Raw genomic sequence first — 24,860 nt, forward strand, 5'->3', positions numbered from 1 at the left:
TTAAAGAAACAAACACCCCAATCCAAAAATGGGCAGAAGACCTAAATAGACATTTCTCCAAAGAAGACATACAGATGGCCGAGAAGCATATGAAAATATTCTAAGCATCACTAATTATTAGAGAAATGCAAATCAAAACTACAATGAGGTATCACCTCACACCAGTTAGAATGGGCATCATCAGAAAATCTACAAACAACAAATGCTGGAGAGGGTGTGGAGAAAAGGGAACCCTCTTGCGCTGTTGGTGGGAATGTAAATTGATACAGCCACTATGGCGAACAATATGGAGGTTCCTTAGAAAACTAAAAATAGAATTACCATATGACTCAGCAATCCCACTACTGGGCATATACCCAGAGAAAACCGTAATTCAAAAAGACACATGCACCCGAATGTTCATTGCAGCAGTATTTACAATAGCCAGGTCATGGAAGCAACCTAAATGCCCATCGACAGACGAATGGATAAAGAAGATGTGGTACATATATACAATGGAATATTAGCCATAAAAAGGAACGAAATTGAGTCATTTGTTGAGACGTGGATGGATCTAGAGACTGTCATACAGAGTGAAGTAAGTCAGAAAGAGAAAAACAAATATCGTATATTAACGCATCTATGTGGAACCGAGAAAAATGGTACAGATGAACCGGTTTGCAGGGCAGAAGTTGAGACACAGATGTAGAGAACAAACGTATGGACACCAAGGGGGGAAAACCGCGGTGGGGTGGGGATGGTGGTGTGCTGAATTGGGCGATTGGGATTGACATGTATATGCTGATGTGTATAAAATTGATGACTGATTAAAAAAAAAAAAGTAGTATTGGGAGGTTGAACAAGCAGTAACAGCAACTAGAGAGTAGAACAGTAGAAGGGGGGAAGCAGGTGTCATAGTATGGCTCTAACTGCCCTTACTGTGACCACTACCAAAAAACCCCTTTTTATCTCATGGCTGTATTACCTCTAGGAGAGGAAATTTCAGTCTGGAGAACATGCATTATTTAATAATTAATAGTGTAAAGTTAAATTGCAGTAATCTGAAATGTGAGGTGTTGAGATTCTAGCTGACAAATAACTGTTTGTAATGAGGATGTGGTACTATGTTGTGGGTAAAGAATGGATTGCTAAGAAATAGCAGGTGGTCTAAGTAACACAGCAAACCTGACTCTGTTGTAGCTTTGCAAGAGTGAAAAAAAAGTTTAGCTGTGACTGTTAAATATGGAAGGCATCTTATTGTATATGGTTTTCCTTTTCATGATTATATATCTGGCATTTCCATGCTATCACTGGCTAAGTTTGCCATAGTAGAAGTTCAAAAATTGCCATAGTAGTGTTTCAACTTACTGTGGACTTAGTTCAGAAAAAGGTAGGAAATTTTTCTTATCAGTATTCTCTGCACTTCCAGAATTGCATAAAAAACATGACTTTGATGAAGATGAAACTTACTATGATTATTATTTCCCTCTGTCAGTCATCATAAAAGGAAAATCAGAAACCTTGATACTTATATTTTGCCAAATCATGCATATAGAAAGCCATTGGTGCCCATTTTTAGATTATAGATGCAAGAAAAAATAGTTTTTGAAGATGAGGAGGGGAAAGTAAGAACAGATTAAAAGAAAAGACATATTGGAAAAGAATCATCCAAATAAATAGAAGTAGGAGCAAGTGGAGATGAGAGAAGAGGGTAATTATTAGATTTAAAGGACAAACATTCTAAAAATTATTATTGGGATCTCTTGTGTGACTTTTCTTTCTTTTGTGATTGAACTCTGCAGCATCAAGTAAAGCTGGAATGGATTCAGTTCTTTGGGGCTGAAGGTATTTTTCTTGGTTGTTTTATTTTAGCAGTTGGATTGGGCAGTTTAAGGAATGTAGTTTTAAAATAATAAGTCTAATCTTGACATCCTATATTCATGGACCAGAAGACTTAACAGTGTTAATATCGCAGTACTCCCCCAAATGATGTACAGGTTAAGTGCAATTCCTATCAAAATCCCATCTGCCTTTTTTGCAGAGATTGACAAGCTGATCCTAAAGTCCATATGGAAATGCAGGGTACCCAGAATAGCCAAGACAATCTTGAAAAAGAACAAACTTAGAGGTCTCACACTTCCCAATTTCACAATCTACTATAAAGCAACAGTAATCAAGACAGTGTGGTACTAACTTAAGAATAACACAGGTCAATGGAATTGAGAGTCCAGAAATAAATCCTCACATTGACGGCCAACTGATTCTCAACAATGGTGTGAAGACCATTAAATGGGGGAAAGAATGGTCTTTTCAGTGAATGTTGCTGGACAACAGACAACTGAATATCCACATGCAAAAGGATGAATTTGGACCCCTGTCTCACACCATACACAAAAATTAACTCAAAATAAATCGAAGATCTAAATGTAAGAGCAAAAACAATGAAAATCTTATCAGAAAACACAGGTTTATAAGTGACAACATTTTTATAAATTTATTTATTTTTGGCTGCGTTGGTTCTTCATTGCTGTGTGCGGCTTTCTCTAGTTGCAGCGAGTGGGGGCCACTGTTCCCTGTGGTGCGTGGGCCTCACATCGCGGTGACCTCTTCCGTTGTGGAGCACGGGCTCCAGGCATGTGGGCCCCAGCAGTTGTGGTACGTGGGCTCAGCAGTTGTGGCTCGTGGGTTGCAGAGTGCAGGTTCAGTAGTTGTGGCGCACGGGCCCAGCTGCTCCGTGGCATGTGAGATCCTTCTGGACCAGGGCCTGAACCTGCGTCCCCCGCATTGGCAGGCGGATTCTCAACCACTGTGCCACCAGCGAAGCCCGTGATGACATTTTAAATGCAATCATGTTAACCTCCATGTGCTTATGAGATATTATGCCAAATTGTAGAGCAGAGGAAGCCATCAACTCCGTAAGACTTAACCCTGTGACCATCTTTTACTAAGAGCTTAGTTTCCTGAAATTTTGTTAGTACAGTTTGATACTGAAGAGTATATATTTAATAAGGGCAAACACGTAGGTTGAAACAGTACCTTTTATTTTGGAGTTAATTGGTCATTCTCATTCCCCTCTCAGGAATTTGCATGCTGCTAATATGATTTTGGAATTCAGGCACCTTTATTGGACATTTGGTCCTGTGTATAGTTTCTTGTCCTTGGGAAAAGTATCTGACAGGGGATTGCACAATTTCCTGAGAGGGTACTAAAAAAGCACTAAAAACACTGGCACAAATGCTTTTGTTCTGTATGTAATGTTTTTGTGTAGACTGCTGTCTTGGATCTTTATGGTTTTAGCTTATGTAGAAACCGGATTTTTGAAAGTTGCTCCACTGTCAAATAATGCTCTTCTTAAATTCATTGCTTCTTTCTTTCTTTATTTTATTTTTGGCTGTGTTTGGTCTTTGTTGCTGTGCGCAGGCTCTCTCTAGTTGCGGAGAGCAGGGGCCACTCTGTTGCAGTGCATGGGCCTCTCATTGTGGTGGCTTCTGTTGTTGTAGAGCACGGGCTCCAGGTGCGCGGGCCTCCGTAGTTGCAGCACGTGGGCTCAGTAGTTGTGGTGCATGGGCTTTTAGCTGCTCTGTGGCATGTGGGATCTTCCCAGACCAGGGCTTGAACCCGTGTTGCCTACATTGGCAGGCAGATTCTTAACCACTGTACCACCAAGGAAGTCCCAAATTCATTGCTTCTTAATCTCCACAAAGATTTATGAAAACCATTTATAAAAATTGTTTAGGAAATTGATCATAAATTCCAAATATATTTCATAAAAAAATAAAATTTTTGTTAGGTATATTTGGAAGAACCATGTAAATTATAGAGTACTGTGTGTAGGCAGTGTTCCTTCCATAAGTATAAGGTCTGTTGGTTTCAGATTATTATCACTAACATGTTGTGCTTACTATGTGTTAAGCACTGTTCTAAGTCCTTTACATAAATTAACTCATTTAATCCTCACAACTATCTTATGAGGTAGTTACTATCGTTGTCACTGTTTTACACATGAGGAAACTGAGATACAGCAAGGTCACTAAGTAGTAACTTACTCAAGCTCCACAGTTAGGAAGCTGAGTTGCCCTGGATTCTAATTTAGTAGTTTGGCTCTGGAGTCTACGTTCTTAACCATTGCCCTAGACTATCTTTGATTTGAATGATCATTAAGGAAATAGTAATCAATTTTGCTACTGAATGTTAGACTTGTTGCAGAACAGCAATATAGGAATTCCCCTGGATATTTTGTTAAAATATAGTTTTCGTTGTGGGGTTTAAGGTTATGTTGGCACAGTATTCTGGAATTTGAGTCCCTATAATGATGTTAGAGCCAAAGAATGAGTACTTGATACTAAGTTTATTCTTTCATTTTATTATCTTGCAACTTTTTATCAATCAAAAGATAAAATTAACTGCAATGTAAGCAGTTTATTTTTAAGTATTTAAAGTTATAAAGCTGTTATTAAACTAATGCTTAATGGAGTACCTGACATAAAGGTTTCTTGATGAATAATGGGAATTAAACCAGATAATGAAGAAAAGTATTAAATGAAATGAGTCTATATAAAAATAATCATTTTTAAGATAGTAAAGGAATGATTCTAATTTCATATGCATCTCTGAAATAAAAGGAATTATAAAATAAAATCATAGCTTGTATCTTCCTTGTTTATTGATGAAGGGAATCAGTCTTTATAATGCAAATTAAAAGTTGTTAACTAAAAACAAAGCAAAATTAATACTGTAAGTCATTTATTGATTCAGAATTTTAGCCCAAGGTCAGGTTTGTGAAATTAACGTATAATTTTAGTTTCCTGAAAGAAGTTTTTGATTATTTAAAAAAAAAAAAAGGATTCCAGAAATATATTCTTCATTTGAATTTACTGTGAGAGTAAAATGTAAGTATTTACTTAATAAATATCAATTTTTGAGCTTTTCCTTATTCTTGAAGGGAAGAATTGAAATAATTGAATGTCTAGAGACAGTTTTACACTGCTTTTTTTTTGTTTGTTTGTTTTTTTGCTGCACTGCACAGCTTGTGGGATCTCAGTTCCCCACCCAGGGATTGAACCCCGGTCCCGGCAGTGAAAGCACTGCGTCCTAACCACTGGACCACCAGGGAATTCCCTACACTGCTTTGTTTTAAGTCATGTCTATTTGTGAACTTAAAGCTATTTAGAGAAGGATTTAAAATTTTTATCCTTTGTGAGATGGGTTGTAAACAAATTGGCAGATATTGAGAAATACGATTACTCTTCTACTTTAGAGTACATATTTATTTCTAGTTGAAGTTGGAAGAGATAGAATTAGTCGATGTGTTTGCTAGTTAATTTTTTTTCAAAATATGCTTGGTTTCCCACCATTGTCATAGCATTTTGATTGATTTTATAGAGGGAGTTGTGAAAGTGAATTTGTGTCAATTTGGCTCAAACATTTTAAAAAAGTTTTGTTTCTTGTGTATTTTATCACTTTTTGTTCATAGTGAGTTTAGATACAGCAGTATTTTAACATTGGCTTTTAAAAATCATGACACTAAAAACACATATTACGTTTAACAATACTGCAGAAAATAAAAGTTACTTTTATTAAATTTCCACTTATACAAAGTTTGTATGTAAGACATGTATTTACTATTAAGGATAACCGACTCTTAAATTTTATATTCTCAGCCCAAGATATTTTTGAGCTTTAGTAAATAGAAACAATAATTTATAAAATAAATTGTGTATACCTACCATGAATTACCTTACTTTTGATTTCTGAATGGGACAATAGTTAAGGTAGTAGTTTTATTTTGCAGTGTGGAAGATGATTTCATTGCCTGATTTTCTACCCATTTTGTCCTGTGTGTGTTGTCAGGTCAGATGTTCTCAACCAAGAGTCTTAAAAAATCACTCCATATGTGAGAAAATTATTTCCCTTATAGCTGCAAGTCCAGATATGAACTTTAAAAAGTATGTAAGCAAGTTGTATTTAAGTGTTGCATTTCAAAGGCTGCCTTAAATTTAGAGAGTTGTGTATCATGGCATTGTAGCATATGTAGTGTCAAAAGCATGAGATCTGTACCTATTGTCCCATCCATAAAGTGAGAATGCTACCGTTGCTTATTTTACAGGGTTGTTGTCAGGATTAAATGAATTAATACATATATATTATTTAAAACACTTCCAGGCACATAGTAAGTGCTAAATAAATGCTAGATGTGTGTGTGTGTATGTGTGTTTTGTTGTTGTTATTACTATTTTTGACCTAAAACAAATAGACTGCCAGATATTTCTCCAGCAAAGATGGGTTTATTTGGGATCAGCAGAGAATTGCAGTTTGGGGTGGGCATCCATGGTGAGCACGCACGGCAGGGGAAGGAGAACACTTTTATAGAGAGGAATGTTGGGAGGACTGTAGTAAAGGAGTCCATGGCTTTTCAGTGGATGTGTCCTTGCCAGGAAAGAAGAGGAGTCTTTCTTCTTCCTGTTGGGCTCTGCTATTGTTACAGGGTATTGGGAGCTCCCCTTTCTGGTCTCCCAACTCTATTTAACTGAGGTTTCTGTTTATTAATTTTTAACATTTCTCCCTTTTGATCAAGATCTTTCTCTGAAAGCATCTTTTATCAAGAGTCAGGTTTTCTAGTATCAGTGGCTTTTTGTCCCTCAATGCCAGGAAGGACCTTTCCTGGGTGTAGTATCTCATGTTGGAGGGAAAGTGCACAGATTGGAAAGTTAATGATGTCGTATTTGAGTAACAAGGAGGGCTAGGAGGGAGAACTTTCAGGTACTTTTAATCTAAAATCCATATGTTATCAAGATCACAGACACTGGAGATCATCTGAAGTGTTATATTATCATCAAAGGTTTGGTGGCAAACTTCCAACAGGCTTGGTCCAGATATCTTGGGAAAGCTGTCTCATCAGATGTCATCTGCTTCAATTCCAGGAAATCTTTACTTTCAGATCACCAGATGATGGTGCAGGTCCATTCAGGGTTTGGTGCTTTCTTTAGGTGTGTCACATGAATCCAAGAGTCTATTCCTTGAAGTTTGGTGGTATAAGGGTTGGTTAGCAGTACCTGATAGGGGCCTCTGCAGTGAGGTTGAAGAGAGCTCTTCTGGAGGTGTCTTTTCCAGTAGATGAAATCTTCAGGTTTCAAGGTGTGATGCTTAAGTATTTTGTCTCCCGAGAGTGCACTATGAAAAGATTGCTGTACCAAAGCACGGTAATTTTTATTTTTATTTATTTATTTACTTATTTATTTATTTAATGACATGCTACTTTTTAAAAAATAAATTTATTTATTTTTTATTTATTTATTTTTGGCTGCATTGGATCTTCGTTGCTGCACGTGGGCTTTCTATAGTTGCTGTGAGCGGGGGCTACTCTTCGTTGCGGTGCGTGGGCTTCCCATTGCGGTGGCTTTTCTTGGTGCGGAGCATGGGCTCGAGGCACGTGGGCTTCAGTAGTTGCGGCACACAGGCTCAGTAATTGTGGCCTACCGGCTCTAGAGCGCAGGCTCAGTAATTGTGGCGCATGGGCTTAGTTGCTCCGTGGCATGTGGGATCTTCCTGGACCAGGGATCGAACCCGTGTCCCCTGCATTGGCAGGTGGATTCTCAACCACTGAGCCACCAGGGAAGCCCAGCATGGGTATTTTTAATACAAGCAATTATACCTTTGCAGTATTGGAGTATCTCTCCTTTTATCAGTTGTGCATCAAAAGAACCAGGAGCCAAGGGCATTAGGCATCCTGTGACTATCTCAAAGGTAAGAGTTTATGAATTCCAAAAGGGGTGGATCTAAGATTTAAAAGGACCAATGGCAATGCTTTTGGCTAAGGTATTTGAAGAGCCTCTACAGATTTTTCCAGTTGAGTCTTAATAAAGCCCTTAGTGCATTTGACTAAAGCAGAGGATTGAGGGTGGTAAGCACAGTGAAAGTATTATAAAACTGGCCAAACTGCACAGACTTGTTGAAGTACCTGGCCATTAAATGGGTTCCTGGATCACTATGAAGTTTGAGAGGCATTCCCTACGTAGGGATAATTTTTTCCAAAAGGACTTTTTAGCCATAAAGGAGGCAGTAGCCTGTCTGCCAGGGAAGCCTTCAGTCCAGTGTGATAACATACAGACCATAACTAAAACATATTTATATCCATGAGACAGAGGAAGTTGTATGAAATCCGTTTGCCAGACCTCAAATGGTCCATTAGGCAGTTTAAAATGTCTGAGAGCAGTACGAACAGGCTTCCCTGGGTTGTACTTCAGATAAATGGAACAAGTGAGGTAGGCACTTTTGGTGGCCTTATTAATGTTTTCTCACCAATACTGATTCACAAAGGCTATCATTTTGTCAGTAGACCAATGGTTTATTGCGTGTACAATGGTGAGGACTGGGAATTTTAGAGCCTCTGGTAGGACTTGGTTGTTATTTGGTCCAAACCAGAGCTTTCTCTTTTTATCAAGTCAACAGTTGTTGAGTTTCCAATCTTGTTTTTCTTTTTCTGAGGCCAATTGTTGGGCTTCTCTAGCCAGTTTTTCTAAGTTATCATTTGGAGAAATATCCCTTTCAACCATGACAGAGGTTTGGCTATTGTTGGTTCCTTTAAGGGCAGCTTTCCTTGCGGAAATATCAGCAAGGTGATTTCCCTTAAATTGCAGAGAGTCAAGTTTAGAATGCCCTGGAATCTTAATAATAGCTAAAGTGGTAGGTAAAAGTATTGCATCCAGTAATTCCTGAACATAGGGGCCATTTTAAATTTTATTTCCACTGGAAGTAAGAAAGCCATGTTGCTTCCACTACATTTCAAAATCATGAGTTATTTAAGCACATCTACTCTTAATATAAATATTGGCAGTTTTGTCATTGGCTAAAGTATGGGCATACCTCATTTTACTGTGCTTCACTTTATTGCACTTTGCAGATATTGCATTTTTTACAAATTGAATGTTTGTGGCGATTCTGCATTGAGCAAGTCTGTCGGCGGCATTTTTTTCCAACAGCATTTGCTCACTTTGTATCTCTGTGTCACATTTTGGTAATTCTCACAATATTTCAAAATTTTTCATTAATTTTATATTTGTTATGGTGATCTGTGATCAGTGATCTTTGATGTTAGTATTGTGATTGTTTTGGGGCACCACGAATTGCGCCCACATAAGATGTCGAACTTAAATGATAAATGTTGTGTGTGTCCTGACTGCTCCACTCACGGGCCGTTCTCCTGTCTATCTCTGTCTCCTTGGGCCTCCCTATTTCCTGAGACACAACAGTATTGAAATTAGGCCAATGAATATACCCTTCGGTTGCCTCTAAGTGGTCAAATCAAAGGAAGAGTTGCAAATCTTTCACTTTAAATCGAAAGCTAGAAATGATTAAGCTTAGTGAGGAAGGCATGTCAAAAGCTGAGATAGGCTAAAAACTAGGCCTCTTGTGCCAGTTGCCCAAGTTGTGAATGCAAAGGAAAAGTTCTTGAAGGAAATTAAAAGTGCTGCTCCAGTGAATACACAAATGATCAGGAAGCGGAACAGCCTTATTGCTGATATGAAGAAAGTTTTAATGGTCTGGATAGAAGATCAAGCTAGCCACAGCATGCCCTTAAGCCAAAGCCTAATCCAGAGTAAGGCCCTAACTCTCTTTGCTTCTGTGAAGGCTGAGAGAGATGAGGAAGCTGCAGAAGTAAAGTCTGAGCTAGTAGAGGTTGGCTCATGAAATTTAAGGAAAGAAGCTGTCTCCATAACATAAAAGTGCAAGGTGAAGCAGCAGGTGCTGATGTAGAAGCTTCTGCAAGTTATCCAGATCTAGCTAAGATAATTAATGAATGTGGCTACACTAAACAGTAGATTTTCAATGTAGATGAAACAGCCTTCTATTGGAAGAAGATGCCATCTAGGCCTTTCATAGATAGAGAGAAGTCAGTGCCTGACTTTAAAGCTTCAAAGGACAGGCTGACTCTTATTAGGGGCTAATGCAGCTAGTGACTTTAAGTTGAAGCCAATGCTATTTACTATTCAAGAAATCCTAGGGCCCTTAGGAATTATGCTAAATCTACTCTGCCTGGATGGCAGCACATCTGTTGACAACACGGTTTACTGAATATTTTAAGCCCACTGTTGAGACCTACTGCTCAGAAAAAAAGATTCCTTTCAAGATATTACTGCTCATTGACAGTGCACCTGTTCACCCAAGCGCCCTGATGGAGATATACAATGAGATTAGTGTTGTTTTCATGCATGCTAACACAACATCATTTTGCAGCCCATGGATCAAGGAGTAATTTCGACTTTTAGGTCTTATTATTTAAGAAATACATTTCGTAAGGTTGTAGTCACCATAGATGGTGATTCTAATGATGGATCTGGGCAAAGTAAATTGAAAAACATTCTGGAAAGGATTCAGCATTCTGGATGCCATTAAGAACATTCATGATTCGTGGGAATAGGTCAAAATATCAACATTAAAAGAAGTTTAGAATAAGTTGCTTCCAACCCACGTGGATGACTTTGAGGGGTTCAAGACTTCAGTGGAGGAAGTAACTGCAGATGTGGTAGAAACAGCAAGAGAACTAGAATTAGAAGTGGCTCCTGAAGGTGTGACTGGATTGTAGCAATCTCATGATAAAACTTTAACAGATGAGGAGTGCTTCTTATATATGAGTGAAGAAAGTGGTTTCTTGAGATGGAATCTACTCCTGGTGAAGAAGCTGTGAAGGTTGTTGAAAGTGACAAAGGATTTAGAATATTACATGAACTTAGTTGATAAAGCAGCAGCAGGGTTTGAAAGGATTGACTCCAATTTTGACAGTTCTGCTGTGGGTAAAACGCTATCAAACAGCACTGTGTGCTACAGAGAAATGGTTCATGAAAGGAAGAGTCAATTGATGAGGCAACCTTCACTGTGGTCTTATTTTCAGAAACTGTCATGGCCACCCCAGCCTTCAGCAACTACCACCCTGATCAGTCAGTAGCCGTCAACATTGAGGCAAGACCCTCCACCAGCAAAAAGATTACCACTCACTGAAGGCTCAGACAATGGTTACCTTTTTTAGCAGTAAAGTATTTTTAAATTAAGGTATATATAGATATATTTTTGGACATAATCCTATTACACACTTTATAGACTACAGTTTAGTGTAAACATGACTTCTAAACACACTAGGAAACCAAAAAATTCATGTGACTCGCTTTGTTCTGATATTTGATTTATTGCAGGGGTCTGGAACTGAACCGGCAATGTTACCGAAGTATGCTTGTATAAGCCTACCACATTTTGAAAGATGTCTGGCAAAAACAATAGAGTAGTTGCTATCAAGACATTATTTCTGATAACAGATAGCAGAATTGGTTAACCAGCATAACCTTTTATTCTCTGTAGCAAGGAAACCTACCAGATCACTGCGTCCTACTGTTTTGTGGATTCTAAGGGAGGTCATGGTTCAATTCATATGTAGACCATCTGTAGACTGAGTAAATAAAATAACTTGTTTACACATGCCTCTGTTTTTTTTCAAATATGTATACTGTTTTTTTTTAACTTTAATTAAAAAAAATTTATTTTAATTTTTTGCTACGTTGGGTCTTCGTTGCTGCGCGTGGACTTTCTCTAGTTGCGACGAGCGGGGGCTACTCTTCTTTGTAGTGCGATGGGCTTCTCATTGCGGTGGCTTCTCTTGTTGCGGAGCATAGGCTCTAGGCATGCAGGCTTCAGTAGTTGTGGCACACGGGCTCAGCAGTTGTGGCACACGGGCTTAGTTGCTCCGCAACATGTGGGATCTTCCTGGACCAGGGCTCGAACCCGTGTCCCCTGCATTGGCAGGTGGATTCTTAACCACTGTGTCACCAGGGAAGCCCCTTATTGCCTTTAAATACATGTATATTTTATGAATCAAAACAGTATCTAGGGCTGTGATTGCGCCCCTCCTACCGTCTCATTGTGGCTTCTCCTTTTTCTTTGGATGTGGGGTATCTTTTTTGGTGACTTCCAGTGTCTTCCTGTTGATGACTGTCCAGCAGCTACTTGTGATTCTGGTGTTCTCACAAGAGGGAGTGAGAGCATGTCCTTCTACTCTGCCATCTTGGTTCAGGCTCTCTTTTATATGTATCTTAAACTTCACATTACAGTTACTATTTTGTATAGCTGATGTTCATTTATATTTACTCATATATTTGCCTTTACCAGTATTATTCCTTCCTTTCTACATTTCCATATTTCTGTCTAAGATCGTTTTCCTGCAGTATTTCTTTTAGTATTTCTTTTAGAGTGGGCCTGATGTTGATGAATTCCCTCAGTGTTTGTTTGTTTGAACAAGTATTTATTTTACATTTAAAAAATTAACACACCATAAAATTCACCATTTAAAATTGTACAATTTAGTGGATTTTAGTATATTCACAACCATCACCACTGTCTAATCCCGAAAATTTCCATCACCCCAAAAACAAATCCAGTACTTGTTAGGTGTTCCATTTCCCCCATCTCTGGCCCTTGACAGCCACTAATTTGCTTCTGCCTCTATGGATTTGCCTACTATGGACATTTAACATAAATGGAGTCATACAAATGTGGCCATTTGTTTCTGGCTTCTTTCACTTAGCATAGTGTTTTAAAGGTTCATCCATATTCTCATGTGTATTAGCGTTTTGTTCCTTTTTTTGGTTCCATTGTGTGGCTATGCCACATTTTGTTTATTTACTCATCATTTGATGGATATTTGTGTTGTTATACTTTTTGGCCATTATGAATAATGCTGCTATGAACATTTGTGTACATGTTGTTGTGTGGATATACATTTTCAATTCGTTTGGGTAGATACCCAGGAGTGGAATTTCTGGGTCATATGGTAATTCTATGTTTAACTTTTTGAAGACCTGCCAACTGTTTTCCACAATGGCTGAACCATTTTAAATTCCACCAGTAATGTATGATCAATCCTATTTCCACTTCATTTTTTAATAATATTTTCTCTGGGTGTAGAATTGTAGGCTAGCTGCTAGTTCAGCTTCCATCATTCCTGTTGAGTTTGCAGCTTGTAGCCCCTTTGAAGGTAATGTGTCTTTTTTTCTCCTTTGTTTGCTTTAACATTTTCTTTGTTTTTGGTTTTTAGTGGTTTGACTGTGATGTGTGTTGGTCTAGTTTTCTTTGTGATATCTTGAGGTTGGATGAAGTTCAGTGGGTTCAGTATTCTGAGTTGATGTGTTTCATCAGTTTTAGAAAATTCTTGGTCATGAGGTATTCAAATATTGCATCTAATCCCTTTTCTTTCCTTCTGGGATCCCAATTATATGTGTGTTAGACCTCTTTGGCATGTTCCTCTTGTCTCTTATGCACCTATCATTTTTCCCTGTTTCCTTTTTCTATTTGAGTATATTTCATTTTGGGTATTTTCTATGGACTTTTCTTTCAGTTTATTCTGTCATTTGTGGGTCAAATCTTGCGAACCCATCCACAAAGTTCTTAACTTCATGTATTATATATTTTATATATAATACATATATATCATGTAATATAGATTATATATTCTACATATATTTTGGAATGTACACTGAGTTCTTTTATTATATGGTCAATTCTCCAGTGAATTTTGTCTTATCTATTAAAAAAATACATAATTAATATATAGCAGCTTATCCATATTTGGCCTTTGTGTGAATTCAAGAAAGAGCCTACTCCCTAGCCATAAGAATAGCTTGGTGAGTAGAGAGTGACTTTGTAAGAAGATGGTACCTCCATTCTAGGCTTATGTAGTTCTGGGCCAGGGTGCAAAGGCTGGTTTTTAATTCCCTTTCACCTTCTTAGCCAGATACCCTTAGGAAGTGAACAGATTTTGCAACCATATATGGATACCCTGATATATAAAAGTAAGCTATGCTCTCTTTTCAGAATGATTTTTTTCATGTTTTAAAAAAATAGGTAATATATGCATATAGTAAAATATCAGACAGTACAAAATTGAAAAGTTGGTCTCTCTACCACCTCTGCCTTCCAGTCCTCAAACAACTCTCTTTTGAGACAGTTACTCTACTGGTTTTTATATTGTTTCTGGCATAATTAATCCATAATATATTTAAGTATGCAAGTGTATGTACATGTATATGCATTATTCCTCCCACTTATTTCATAGAAGGTAACATATCCTACCTCTCTGTTCTGCATCTTGATTTTTTCTAACTTTACATATCAGTATATAAAATCTACCTCATTCTTTTGGCTGGCTTTATAGTATCAATTATATGGATCTATTAAAACTAATTTATCTATTTTCCTATTGTCCAGTATTGTGGTTATTTCTAACCTCATGCTAATACAAATGATGCTGTTATGAATATCCTGGTGTATGTAACTTTGTTTACATAAGTTAATGTATCTGAAGGCTAATTTACCAGAAGTAGGAAAAATTTCTAGAATTCAAAGGGTATGTATCTTTTACATTTTTAGAAGTATTCCTAAATTGTTCTATAATTACATCAGCTTACACTTCCACCAACAATGTATGGGTGGAATGTTTTCTTTGTTCCCTTATTAAAGTGTACTGATAATTTTTTTCCATTAGTATGAGAGGTGAAAAATGATATTTCAAGGTTTGATTTTCTTTTAAAATAAAAGAAACCACACATTAAAAAATATGATTAAAAGCCATATAGATTTCCTTTCTCATGATATGTCTGTGCATATTTTTTGTTCATTTATTCCACTAGGTTTTATTTTTAAAAATTTTATTTATTTATTTATTTATTTATTTATTTATGGCTGTGTTGGGTCTTCGTTGCTATGTGCAGGGTTTCTCTAGTTGCGGTGAGTGGGGGCTACTCTTCGTCATGGTGCGCGGGCTTCTCATTGCGGTGGCTTCTCTTGTTGTGGAGCACGGGCTGTAGGTGTGTGGGCTTCGGTAGTTGTGGCACGCAGGCTCAGTAGTTGTGGCTCGTGGGCTCTAGAGCACAGGCTCAGTAGTTGTGGCGCATGAGCTTAGTTGCTCCGTTGCATGTGGGATCTTCCCAGACCAGGGCTCCAATCAGTGTCCCCTGCATTGGCAGGCGGATTCTTAACCACTGTGCCACCAGGGAAGTCCTCCACTAGATTTTTTTTCTGATTTATTTGTAGGAGATTTTTATATAGTAAGCAAATTAGCTTTTTATCGTGTGTTACAAATAGTTTTATTTATTTATTTTTTTTTTACCGATTTGTGACTTATCTTTTTGCTTAATTAAAAATTATTTTTTCTATGCAGATATTTAAAACTTTTATGTTGTCAGATTTATCAGTGTTTTCTATTATGTTTTTAGGTTTTATGTTGTACTTACAAATGCCTTCCTCAGTTTACATGGTAAAAAATTCTGTTTCCTTTTAGTACTTTCATAATTTTATCTTATCTTAAACAGTTAATTCTTTGATTCCCCTATAGTTTTTTAATATAAAGGATGATAAATATTTTTCTTTTTTTAAATAATTTATTCTTTTAAATTTATTTATTTATTTTTGGCTGCATTGGGTCTTCATTGCTGCGTGCGGGCTTTCTCTAGTTGCGGCGAGCGGAGGCTACTCTTTGTTGCAGTGTGTGGGCTTCTCATTGTGGTGGCTTCTCTTGTTGCGGAGCACGGGCTCTAGGCACGCGGGCTTCAATAGTTGTGGCGCACGGGCTTCAGTAGTTGTGGCTCACCGACTCTAGAGCGCAGGCTCAGTAGTTGTGGTGCATGGGCTTAGTTGCTCCGTGACATGTGGGATCTTCCCGGACCAGGGCTCGAACCCTTGTCCCCTGCATTGGCAGGTGGATTCTTAACCACTGTGCCGCCGGGGAAGCCCTGGTCCATATGTTACTGACACTCCTTCTAGCCTTTTAAGATGAATTTGTCAGAGGGTCAGAAGAAAATATCAACAATGTTAATGTATGTTGACATCCATAAACTATACCTATATGAAATATATGTGGAAAGAAAGAATATCAGAGGAATTAAATGAGTATTTCAGAATTTTATTTTTCTTTGTCTCCTTAAGTAGTACTGTATATTCACCCTAATAGTCTATGAATTTAATATGGCTGCTTGTTCCAAGTACTATATATATATATATAATCTGAGAAATACATGCAAGTCTTTTTTTAATCTCTCTGTATTGCCAAGTTTATCAATTGCCGAGAAGATAGAGAAGGACTAGGCAAATTATATCCCTTTTTAAAAACCATACACAAAAATGGCTATTTCTTAGCCTCCTAAGGACCACATTGTAACCAGCTGAGTAGATACAGGCATATTTTGACAAATTAGGTACTTCTATGGACACTTAACTAGAGTGCATTTTCTCTTAAATTTGTGGGTACTTGGTGGTGATGATGGTGTTGGAGTTCTCCTCTAGTATTTATAATCTTTCTGCACTAGCATTGACTTTTCCATGGCGTTTTTCTTTGCTCTCAGAGGCCTTATATTTAATAGTTTACACCAGTGTTTCAAGCATTTTCTGGTCCAGCTAGGTACTCCACCAAAAAGATACTTTGATCTCATAATGTATGGTATCTCTTCTCTCAGATTCACAGTGTGCAAAATAGAAGCTCTTAGAGGTCTTCCACTAAAGAAGAAACTTAATTTAACTTTGTTCATACTAGTCTCCTGAGGACCTAGGGTTCCTTGGAATGTGTTTTGGAAAATGTTACTTTGTGTTACTGTATATGGAGGTAATAGAATGCAGACTCTTTCTTTTCTTATTTTGATTCTTATCTGTTTTGGCATTGAACCAAATTACCCTGTGAAGCAGGGAATGCTGTAATAGTAGGATCATGTCTTTTTCACTTTTAGGCTACCTGTGAACCTAACGATTTTACTTTTAAAGGCTGCTATTGCTATTTTTATGTTGTACCCCTGAATTTTCAAATGTAGAATTTGTTTCTATGACTTATGGCTAGTACTGCCTTTAAGTAGAGTCATGATGACTGTATTTTCCAAAATGAAATCAGTCTTATACATTGTCACTGTCTTACATATTAGTTTGATGATGTGGATGAAATAAATAAACATCAAGGCTGTTTAGGAAAATCCTGGTTGTTTGGTAAATGTTCCATAGTCTGTTCACTTTCAAGCAATATGCTTCATGATCATAATTAAAAATAAAAAACAAAAAACAAAACCCTAACTAGAGTACATTATTGGTTACTTCTAGTATGAGGTAGTTGAAGGATATAACTTGGGCACTGATACTTGAAACTTCTAGGATATTTTAAATTGTCCTGGAAATCTAGGCTATGATATCCCTATAAGCAGAGGAAAAAATCTGGTTGCCTGTGTGAGAGATTAGCTTTGCCTTCTTTCTGCTCTCTGTGAAGTCTGCTCTTTTTAATGCAAATACCTCTGTGAGGAATCTATTACTTTTGTGCATGTTGACGTGTCACATATTAGATCTATCCACGTTTTGCAGTGGTTAAGAATCCGCCTGCCAATGCAGAGGACGTGGGTTCGAGCCCTGGTCCGGGAAGATCCCACATGCTGCAGAGCAACTAAGCCCGTGCGCCACAACTACTGAGCCTGTGCTTTAGAGCCCACGAGCCACAACTACTGAGCCTGCGTGCCACAACTACTGAAGCCCGCGCACCTGCAGCCCGTGCTCCACAACAAGAGAAGCCACCGCAATGAGAAGCCTGCGCACCGCAACAAAGAGTAGCCCCCGCTTGCCGCACCTAGAAAAAGATCAAGCGCAGCAAAAAAGATCCAATGCAGCCAAAAAAAAAAAAAAAAAAAAGAAAAAAAAGATTATGCACTTTTGAATAGAGGGACTGGACTGAGTCTTAAAGGAAGACACCGGGAAGGAAATCACACTTTTTGTTGTAATTTCACTTTAGGGCAAGCCTGCTTGAAATTGCAAGCTGTCTCTCTTGATACTGCTGTCTTAAGCTTCTATCCTCGGGACTCTAATGCAGTTTATAATTTTCCTGTTTTAAAAATGAGTAACATTTGACTCATTCAGTCCCTTTCATTTGAAAGTCACTGCTATAAAATCATAGAAAACTTAGTGATTTGGAAAAATCAACATCAAAGACAGGTCTTAAATTGCCAAGATACAATTTACAGCAGATTATTTTTTTTCTTTTTGGTAATCTCCAAAAACTGATGTTTGTCTTTGAAATTCCATGGTAGTAGCAAAATTATAGTTAGCAAATTTGCCAGTCTAAAAAAATTCATTGGTACATGAAAATTTATTTTTAAAAAGTTTTATTTTTTTAAAATTTAAAACTTATTGCACAACATTTGGGTAAGAGAAAATTTTAAGAAAATAACTCACAATCTTATATCCAAAGATAACTTAGCATAGTTTACATATATATATTTTTTTAATTGGGGTATAGTTGTTTTACAGTGTTGTGTTAGTTTCTACTGTACAGCAAAGTGAATCAGCCATATGTATACATATATCCCCTCTTTTTTGGATTTCCTTCCCATTTAGGTCACCGCAGAGCACTAAGTAGAGTTCCCTGTGCTATACAGCAGGTTCTCATTAGTTATCTATTTTATACCTATTAGAGTATACATGTCAATCCCAATCTCCCAGTTCATCCCACCCCCCATTTCTTGCCTTGGTGTCCATGCGTTTGTTCTCTATGTCTTTGTCTCTATTTCTGCCTTGCAAACAGGTTCATCAGTACCATTTTTCTAGATTCCACAAATATGCGTTAATATATGATATTTGTTTTTCTCTTTCTGACTTACTTCAGTCTGTATGACAGTCTCTAGGTCCATCCACGTCTCTACAAATGACCCAATTTCGTTCCTTTTTATGGCTGAGTAATATTCCATTGTATATATGTACCACATCTTTTTTATCCATTCATCTGTCAATGGCATTTAGGTTGCTTCCATGACCTGGCTATTGTAAGTAGCGCTGCCGTGAACATTGGGGTGCATGTGTCTTTTTGAATTATGGTTTTCTCTGGGTATATGCCCAGTAGCGGGATTGCTGGGTCATATGGTAATTCTATTTTTAGTTTTCTAAGGAACCTCCATATTGTTCTCCATAGTGGCTGTATCAATTTACATTCCCACCGACAGTGCAAGAGGGTTCCCTTTTCTCCACACCCTCTCCAGCATTTATTGTTTGTAGATTTTTTTTTTTTTAAGGTGTAGGCTTATTTATTTATTTATTTTTGGTTGTGTTGGGTCTTCGTTTCTGTGCGAGGGCTTTCTCTAGTTGCAGAGAGTGGGGGCCACTCTTCATCGCGGTGCGCGGGCCTCTCACTATCGTGGCCTCTCTTGTTGGGGAGCACAGGCTCCAGACGCGCAGGCTCAGTAATTGTGGCTCACGGGCACTAGTTGCTCCGTGGCATGTGGGATCTTCCCAGACCAGGGCTCGAACCCGTGTCCCCTGCATTGGCAGGCAGATTCTCAACCACTGCGCCACCAGGGAAGCCCCTGTAGATTTTTAAAAAATTAATTAATTTATTTTACTTTTTTCTGCGTTGGGTCTTTGTTGCTGCGCACGGGCCTTCTCCAGTTGCGGCGAGTGGGGGCTACTCTTCATTGTGGTGCGAGGGCTTCTCATTGCGGTGGCTTCTCCTGTTGAGGAGCATGGGCTCTAGGCGCGTGGGCTTTAGTGGTTGTGGCATGCGGGGTCAGTAGTTGTGGCTCGTGGGCTCTAGAGCACAGACTCAGTAGTTGTGGAGCACAGGCTTAGTTGCTCCGCAGCATGTGGGATCCTCCTCGACCGGGCTCGAACCTCTGTCCCTTGCATTGGCAGGTGGATTCTTAACCATTGCACCACCAGGGAAGTCCCTGTTTGTAGATTTTCTGATGAAGCCCATTCTGACTGGTGTGAAGTGATACCTCATTGTAGTTTTGATTTACATTTCTCTAGTAATTAGTGATGTTGAGCTGCTTTTCATGTGCTTCTTGGCCATCTGTATGTCTTCTTTGGAGAAACGTCTATTTAGGTCTTCAGCATAGTTAATATTTTGATCTTGTTCCTTTCATTAATTTCTTAAGTGCAACCATCTTCACATAATTGAGATCGTATTGTCTGCATAGGTTTGTATTTTGGTTTGTTTCTTTTTTTCTAAATTTGTTTATTTATTTTTGGCTGCATTGGGTCTTTGTTGCTGTGTGCGGGCTTTCTCTAGTTGTGGCGAGCGGGGGCTACTCTTCATTGTGGTGCATGGGCTTCTCATTGCGGTGGCTTCTCATGTTGTGGAACATGGGCTCTAAGCATGCGGGCTTCAGTAGTTGGGGCACATGGGCTCAGTAGTTGTGGCTCGCAGGCTCTAGAACGCAGGCTCAGTAATTGTGGCGCTCAGTAGTTGCTCCGCGGCATGTGGGATCTTCCTGGACCAGGGCTCAAATCCGTGTCCCCAGCATTAGCAGGCAGATTTTATTTTTAATTAATTAATTAATTTTATTTTATTTATTTTGGCTGCGTTGGGTCTTCGTTGCTGCGTGGGCTTTCTCTAGTTGTGGCGAGCGGGGGCTTCTTGTTGCATCTTTGCGATGCACAGGCTTCTCATTGCGGTGGCTTCTCTTATTGCCGAGCACGGGCTCTAGGCATGTGGGCTTCAGTAGCTGTGGCTCATGGGCTCTAGAGCACAGGCTCAGTACTTGTGGCGCACGGGCTTAGTTGCTCCGTGACATGTGAGATCTTCCCGGACCAGGGATTGAACCTGTGCCCCCTGCCTTGGTAGGGGGGATTCTTAACCATTGCGGCAAGCAGATTCTTAACCACTGCGCCACCAGGGAAGTCCCTTTTGGTTTTTTTCTTAGTATAACTTTAGATTGCCAAGGGAAAGCCTGAGTACGTTTTTGCATTTATTCATTCATTCTCTCAATCAAAAATATATACATGTATAAATATGTATGTTTATAACTATATGTATATATATGAACACACATACATATATAGTGATACATTTGTATGTAAGGTACTATGTTGGCTGTTTCTTGGAAAGTTTATTGTCTTTCACGGCACAAAAGTTAACTATAATATAAAGCAGACTATGAAGAATGTCCATGTTCTCTTGAAATTCAGACAAGGAACCTCTCTGGATTATCTAAACTTTGTCTCACAAAGTTTCTTTGTTTGTAGATTCCTCTCTTTGGTGCTAAGACTGTTGGCCGGAGAAGTCCTGATGGACCAGTGCTGAGCAAAGCTGAATTTGTTGAGAAAGTTCGTCAGAGTAATCAGGCCTGTCATGATGGAGATTTCCACACAGCTATTGTTCTGTACAATGAAGCCCTAGCCGTTGACCCTCAGAACTGCATCTTATACAGCAATAGATCTGCAGCCTATATGAAAATCCAGCAGTATGACAAGGCTCTGGACGATGCAATCAAAGCCCGACTTCTCAATCCCAAATGGCCAAAGGTAGAAATTTCATTTACTTTCACGGAATCTTTTGTGCTTATTTCTTATTTTAATGTAACACTTTATTGACTGAGTGCAGTTATTAATTTTTTAATAGTCTGTACTTCAGCAAGATGTGGAATGGCTTCATTGAGCTGGTACACTAGTGAATAGCTTCCTTTTTTGATGCTTTGGAAGTATGCTTTCCTTGTCTAAGTTTAATTCTTTTCCTGTATGTTTGAGATGTAAATTTTATTTTCACTCAGTTTCTTGATAGGATGCGTTCTAGTTATTTCTATAGGTTTTGGACACCTCCTTTTTGCACAGATGTTTTAGATGGAGTATTATGATCGTGTTTCTTTCCTTCAATTTTAAATAATTTTATTCCCTGTCAATGACTGCTTATTTTCAGAATGGTATTTAATCAGAGAAACTTTTTTTTTTCCTAATAAATCATTGTAATTATCTATTTTCCCTTGAATAGTTTGTCTTGAGTTGTTATCTTTGTTTTGTATATACTTTATTTTCATTGTGCCTCTTCACCTCCTAACCCCCAGTTTATTTTAGAAATGATTTCTTAAGATGTGACTTGAAGTGTTGAGATTTTTTTTTTTATTGAACCACAAAACCATTTCATCCTATTTTTGGCTTTCTGTTGGGTTAACAAAGGTTAATGGAAATTTCCTAGAAGTTTAAAAAAGATTCTTACTGTCTTAATAATATGTCATAGTCATAGCTTTCTACCTTAATTCTGGTAGGTATTTTTGGCCTCATTCAGTGGAATTTCTAGTATTGCTGCTACCTTATGAGTTGTTTAGTATTCTGTAATTCCCTAAAGGATTTCTCTTATACGTATAATCATTGTAAATGAAACAAAATCTGTTTTAAAAAATTGTTGTATGCCAACATTCGGGAGTTAGATTGCTGTTTTCAAAGGACAGACCTAGGTTCAAATTCCTTCTCTTCTATTAATGACAATATGGTTTTGGATAAATCTCTTAACCTCTCTGGGGTTAAGATAAATGGGATGATAATACCTATCTTGTAAGGTTATTTAAGAGTTAGAGATAATATGTTACTTGTACATACTTGGTGTTTGGTGTATAATAGCTATGATTGTGCATTTTTATTAAATGTTCAAATTAGTAAATTATTCTAGCAAGGCTTGGCCTGTGTCTTCTCTTTTTCTTTCTTTCTTTCTTTTTTTTTTTTTTAAGCCTGTGATTGATGTAATGAGCCTGATAAATACAGAGAGCTTAAATTTCAGATCAGATATCTTCATTCCTTTTTTATTGTGGTCCACTTAACTTGTGTCCTTCTTATATTTGTGAATAGCTATAAACTTTTATCTTTTTCCTTTTTCTATGTCATTTCTACTTTCTCTTGTCAACCTCTTGTGATTTTTACACAGAAAATGGCTGAAAAGTTGCACTTTTATGATTATAGATGAAAAATCAACCTTTTTTGATAATTTCAAGTTTTAGTCTCTGATTTTTTTCCCTTATGATAAGTAAATTTATTGTATATTTATAATTTGCATTAATATTTCAACTCCATATTTGGCTTTAAGCAATCTAACTTAGGAACATTTAGAATTATACAAAATATAAATTAGGGTTTGTTATTGAAATCATGAAGGGTCTTTCTGTATAATATGATTCATAATAAAATTAATTTATAAAGAAATTACTACTGCATAAAAAGTTGCATTTTATAAAACTTGCTTTTATGCTTACTTTTCTGGGAATATACTCATTATGTAAAAGAAAGTTCATTTATACTCTCTGTTATGAAAATATGCCTGGTAAATTTTTATCAATTCCTTTTTCTTTTAATTTTGACTTTTCTAACTGACTTTTTCATTATGATCCTTTCTGAAATCTTTCTCTGAAATGTCATTGTTGTCTAGTTTGATGTGGTAAAACATACCTTCCAATTTCTCTCTCTCTCTGTAAAAGTTAATTTGATGCAAGGGCTTCAGAGGTTGGTTGGAGAGTTTTTATTCACATTTATTTTGTCTGAATGAAAGAATGATTTTGATGTTATATGGGCTGCAAAAGAAGTATGAGCAAAAGCACTATGAGAGCCCCCCCCACCCGCAGAAAAGAATAAGCCCAGTCCCATTATGATACCTTATCTCCAACTGCCTCTTAGCCGTTGTCTGTATATGTTCATTCTTTCTGTGTCCTGTTTAAGAAATATTTGTCTTACTCAAAGTTATAAAGTTTTTCTTATCTTTTCTTCCAGGATTTTTATAGTTTCTGCCTTTAAGTCTGTGATTCATTTCAAGTTAATTTTGGGGTATTGTATGAAGTAAGGGTCAAGGTTTATTTATTTTCCATATAGATAACCATGTTCCAGCAACATTTGTTGAAAAGACTGTCCTTTCCCCATTGAATTATCTTTGGCACCTTTGTCACAAACCATTTGATCATAAAAGTATTGGGGTATTTACTGGACTCTCTATTTTGTTCCATTGATTTATTATCTATCTTTATCAAAACCATGCTATTTTGATTACTGTAGTTTTATTTTAAGTTTCAACATCAGATACTGTGAGTGTTCTAGCTTTATTCTTCTTTTTCTAGGTTGTTTTTGCTCTTCTGTCTTTGCATTTTTATATAAATGTAAAATCAACTTATCAATTTCTTCAAAAAACCTACTAGGAAACTAGTGGGATTGCACTGAATTTTTAATTTGGAGAGAATTGCTATCTCAACATTCCAGTCCATAAATATGGTATATCTCTCCATTTATTTAGTTTTTCTTTTATTTCCCTTTGCAAATTTTTGTAGCTTTCTGGTCTTGCACATCTTTTATTAAATTTATTCCTAAGTATTTTGTTTTTTGATGCTATTATAAATGGATTTAAAATTTTTCATTTTCTAATTTTTAATTGCTAGTCTATAGAAAAAAATGTATTTTTTTACTTTGTGTCATGTGACCCTGTTGACTTTTCTTTTAAGTTCTAGTAGGACTTTTTACAGATCCCTTAGGATCTTTTCTGTACATGATCATGTCATCTGCAGGTAATGACATTTCTACTTCTTCCTTTTTTTTTTTTTTTTGGCATATGCCTTTTATTTCTTTTTCTTGCTTCATTGTACTGGTTAGGATATCCACTACAATTATGCATAGAAATGGTGAGAGCAAACTTCCTTTACTCATTCCTGATCTTAGTGCAAAAGTAGTGAGCTTTTTATTGTTGATGATGATGCCCTTAATCAGGTGGAGGATATTCCCTTCAATTCCTATTACAATTGAGTGTTGAATTTTGTCAAAATTTTTCTTCATCTATTGAAATTATAATACATATTTTTTCTCATTTAGTGTGTTAATGTGGTAAATTAAATTGATTTTGTTTTGGGATGTTAAGTCAACCTTGCATTCATGGGATACATACCACTTAGTCATTATGTATTATCACTTTTATATATTGTCAAATTTGATTTGCTGTAATTTTGTTAAGAATTTTTGCATCTGTGTTTATGAGGGATATTGATCTATGTTTTCTTTTCTCATGATGTCTTTGCTGGTTTTGGTATCAAAGTGATACTGGCCTCATACAATGAGCTGTGAAGTGTTCCCTCTTCCTGTGTTTTCTG

At 37.2% G+C, this 24,860-nt stretch overlaps 1 protein-coding gene across 2 annotated transcripts in view; it reads left to right on the forward strand.

The window, feature by feature from the left end:
• Window positions 1-24,860, forward strand: part of TTC28 (tetratricopeptide repeat domain 28) — a 587,442-nt gene that overhangs the window by 13,059 nt on the left and 549,523 nt on the right. For both annotated transcript variants that reach the window (XM_068563682.1, XM_068563683.1), the window contains exon 2: window positions 20,998-21,276. In XM_068563682.1, the coding sequence (XP_068419783.1) occupies window positions 20,998-21,276 (279 nt within the window). The remainder of the gene's footprint in view (window positions 1-20,997; window positions 21,277-24,860) is intronic.

This window comes from Eschrichtius robustus, chromosome 14 (genome assembly GCF_028021215.1).
Source record: "Eschrichtius robustus isolate mEscRob2 chromosome 14, mEscRob2.pri, whole genome shotgun sequence".
Classification (NCBI taxonomy): Eukaryota; Metazoa; Chordata; class Mammalia; order Artiodactyla; family Eschrichtiidae; genus Eschrichtius; species Eschrichtius robustus.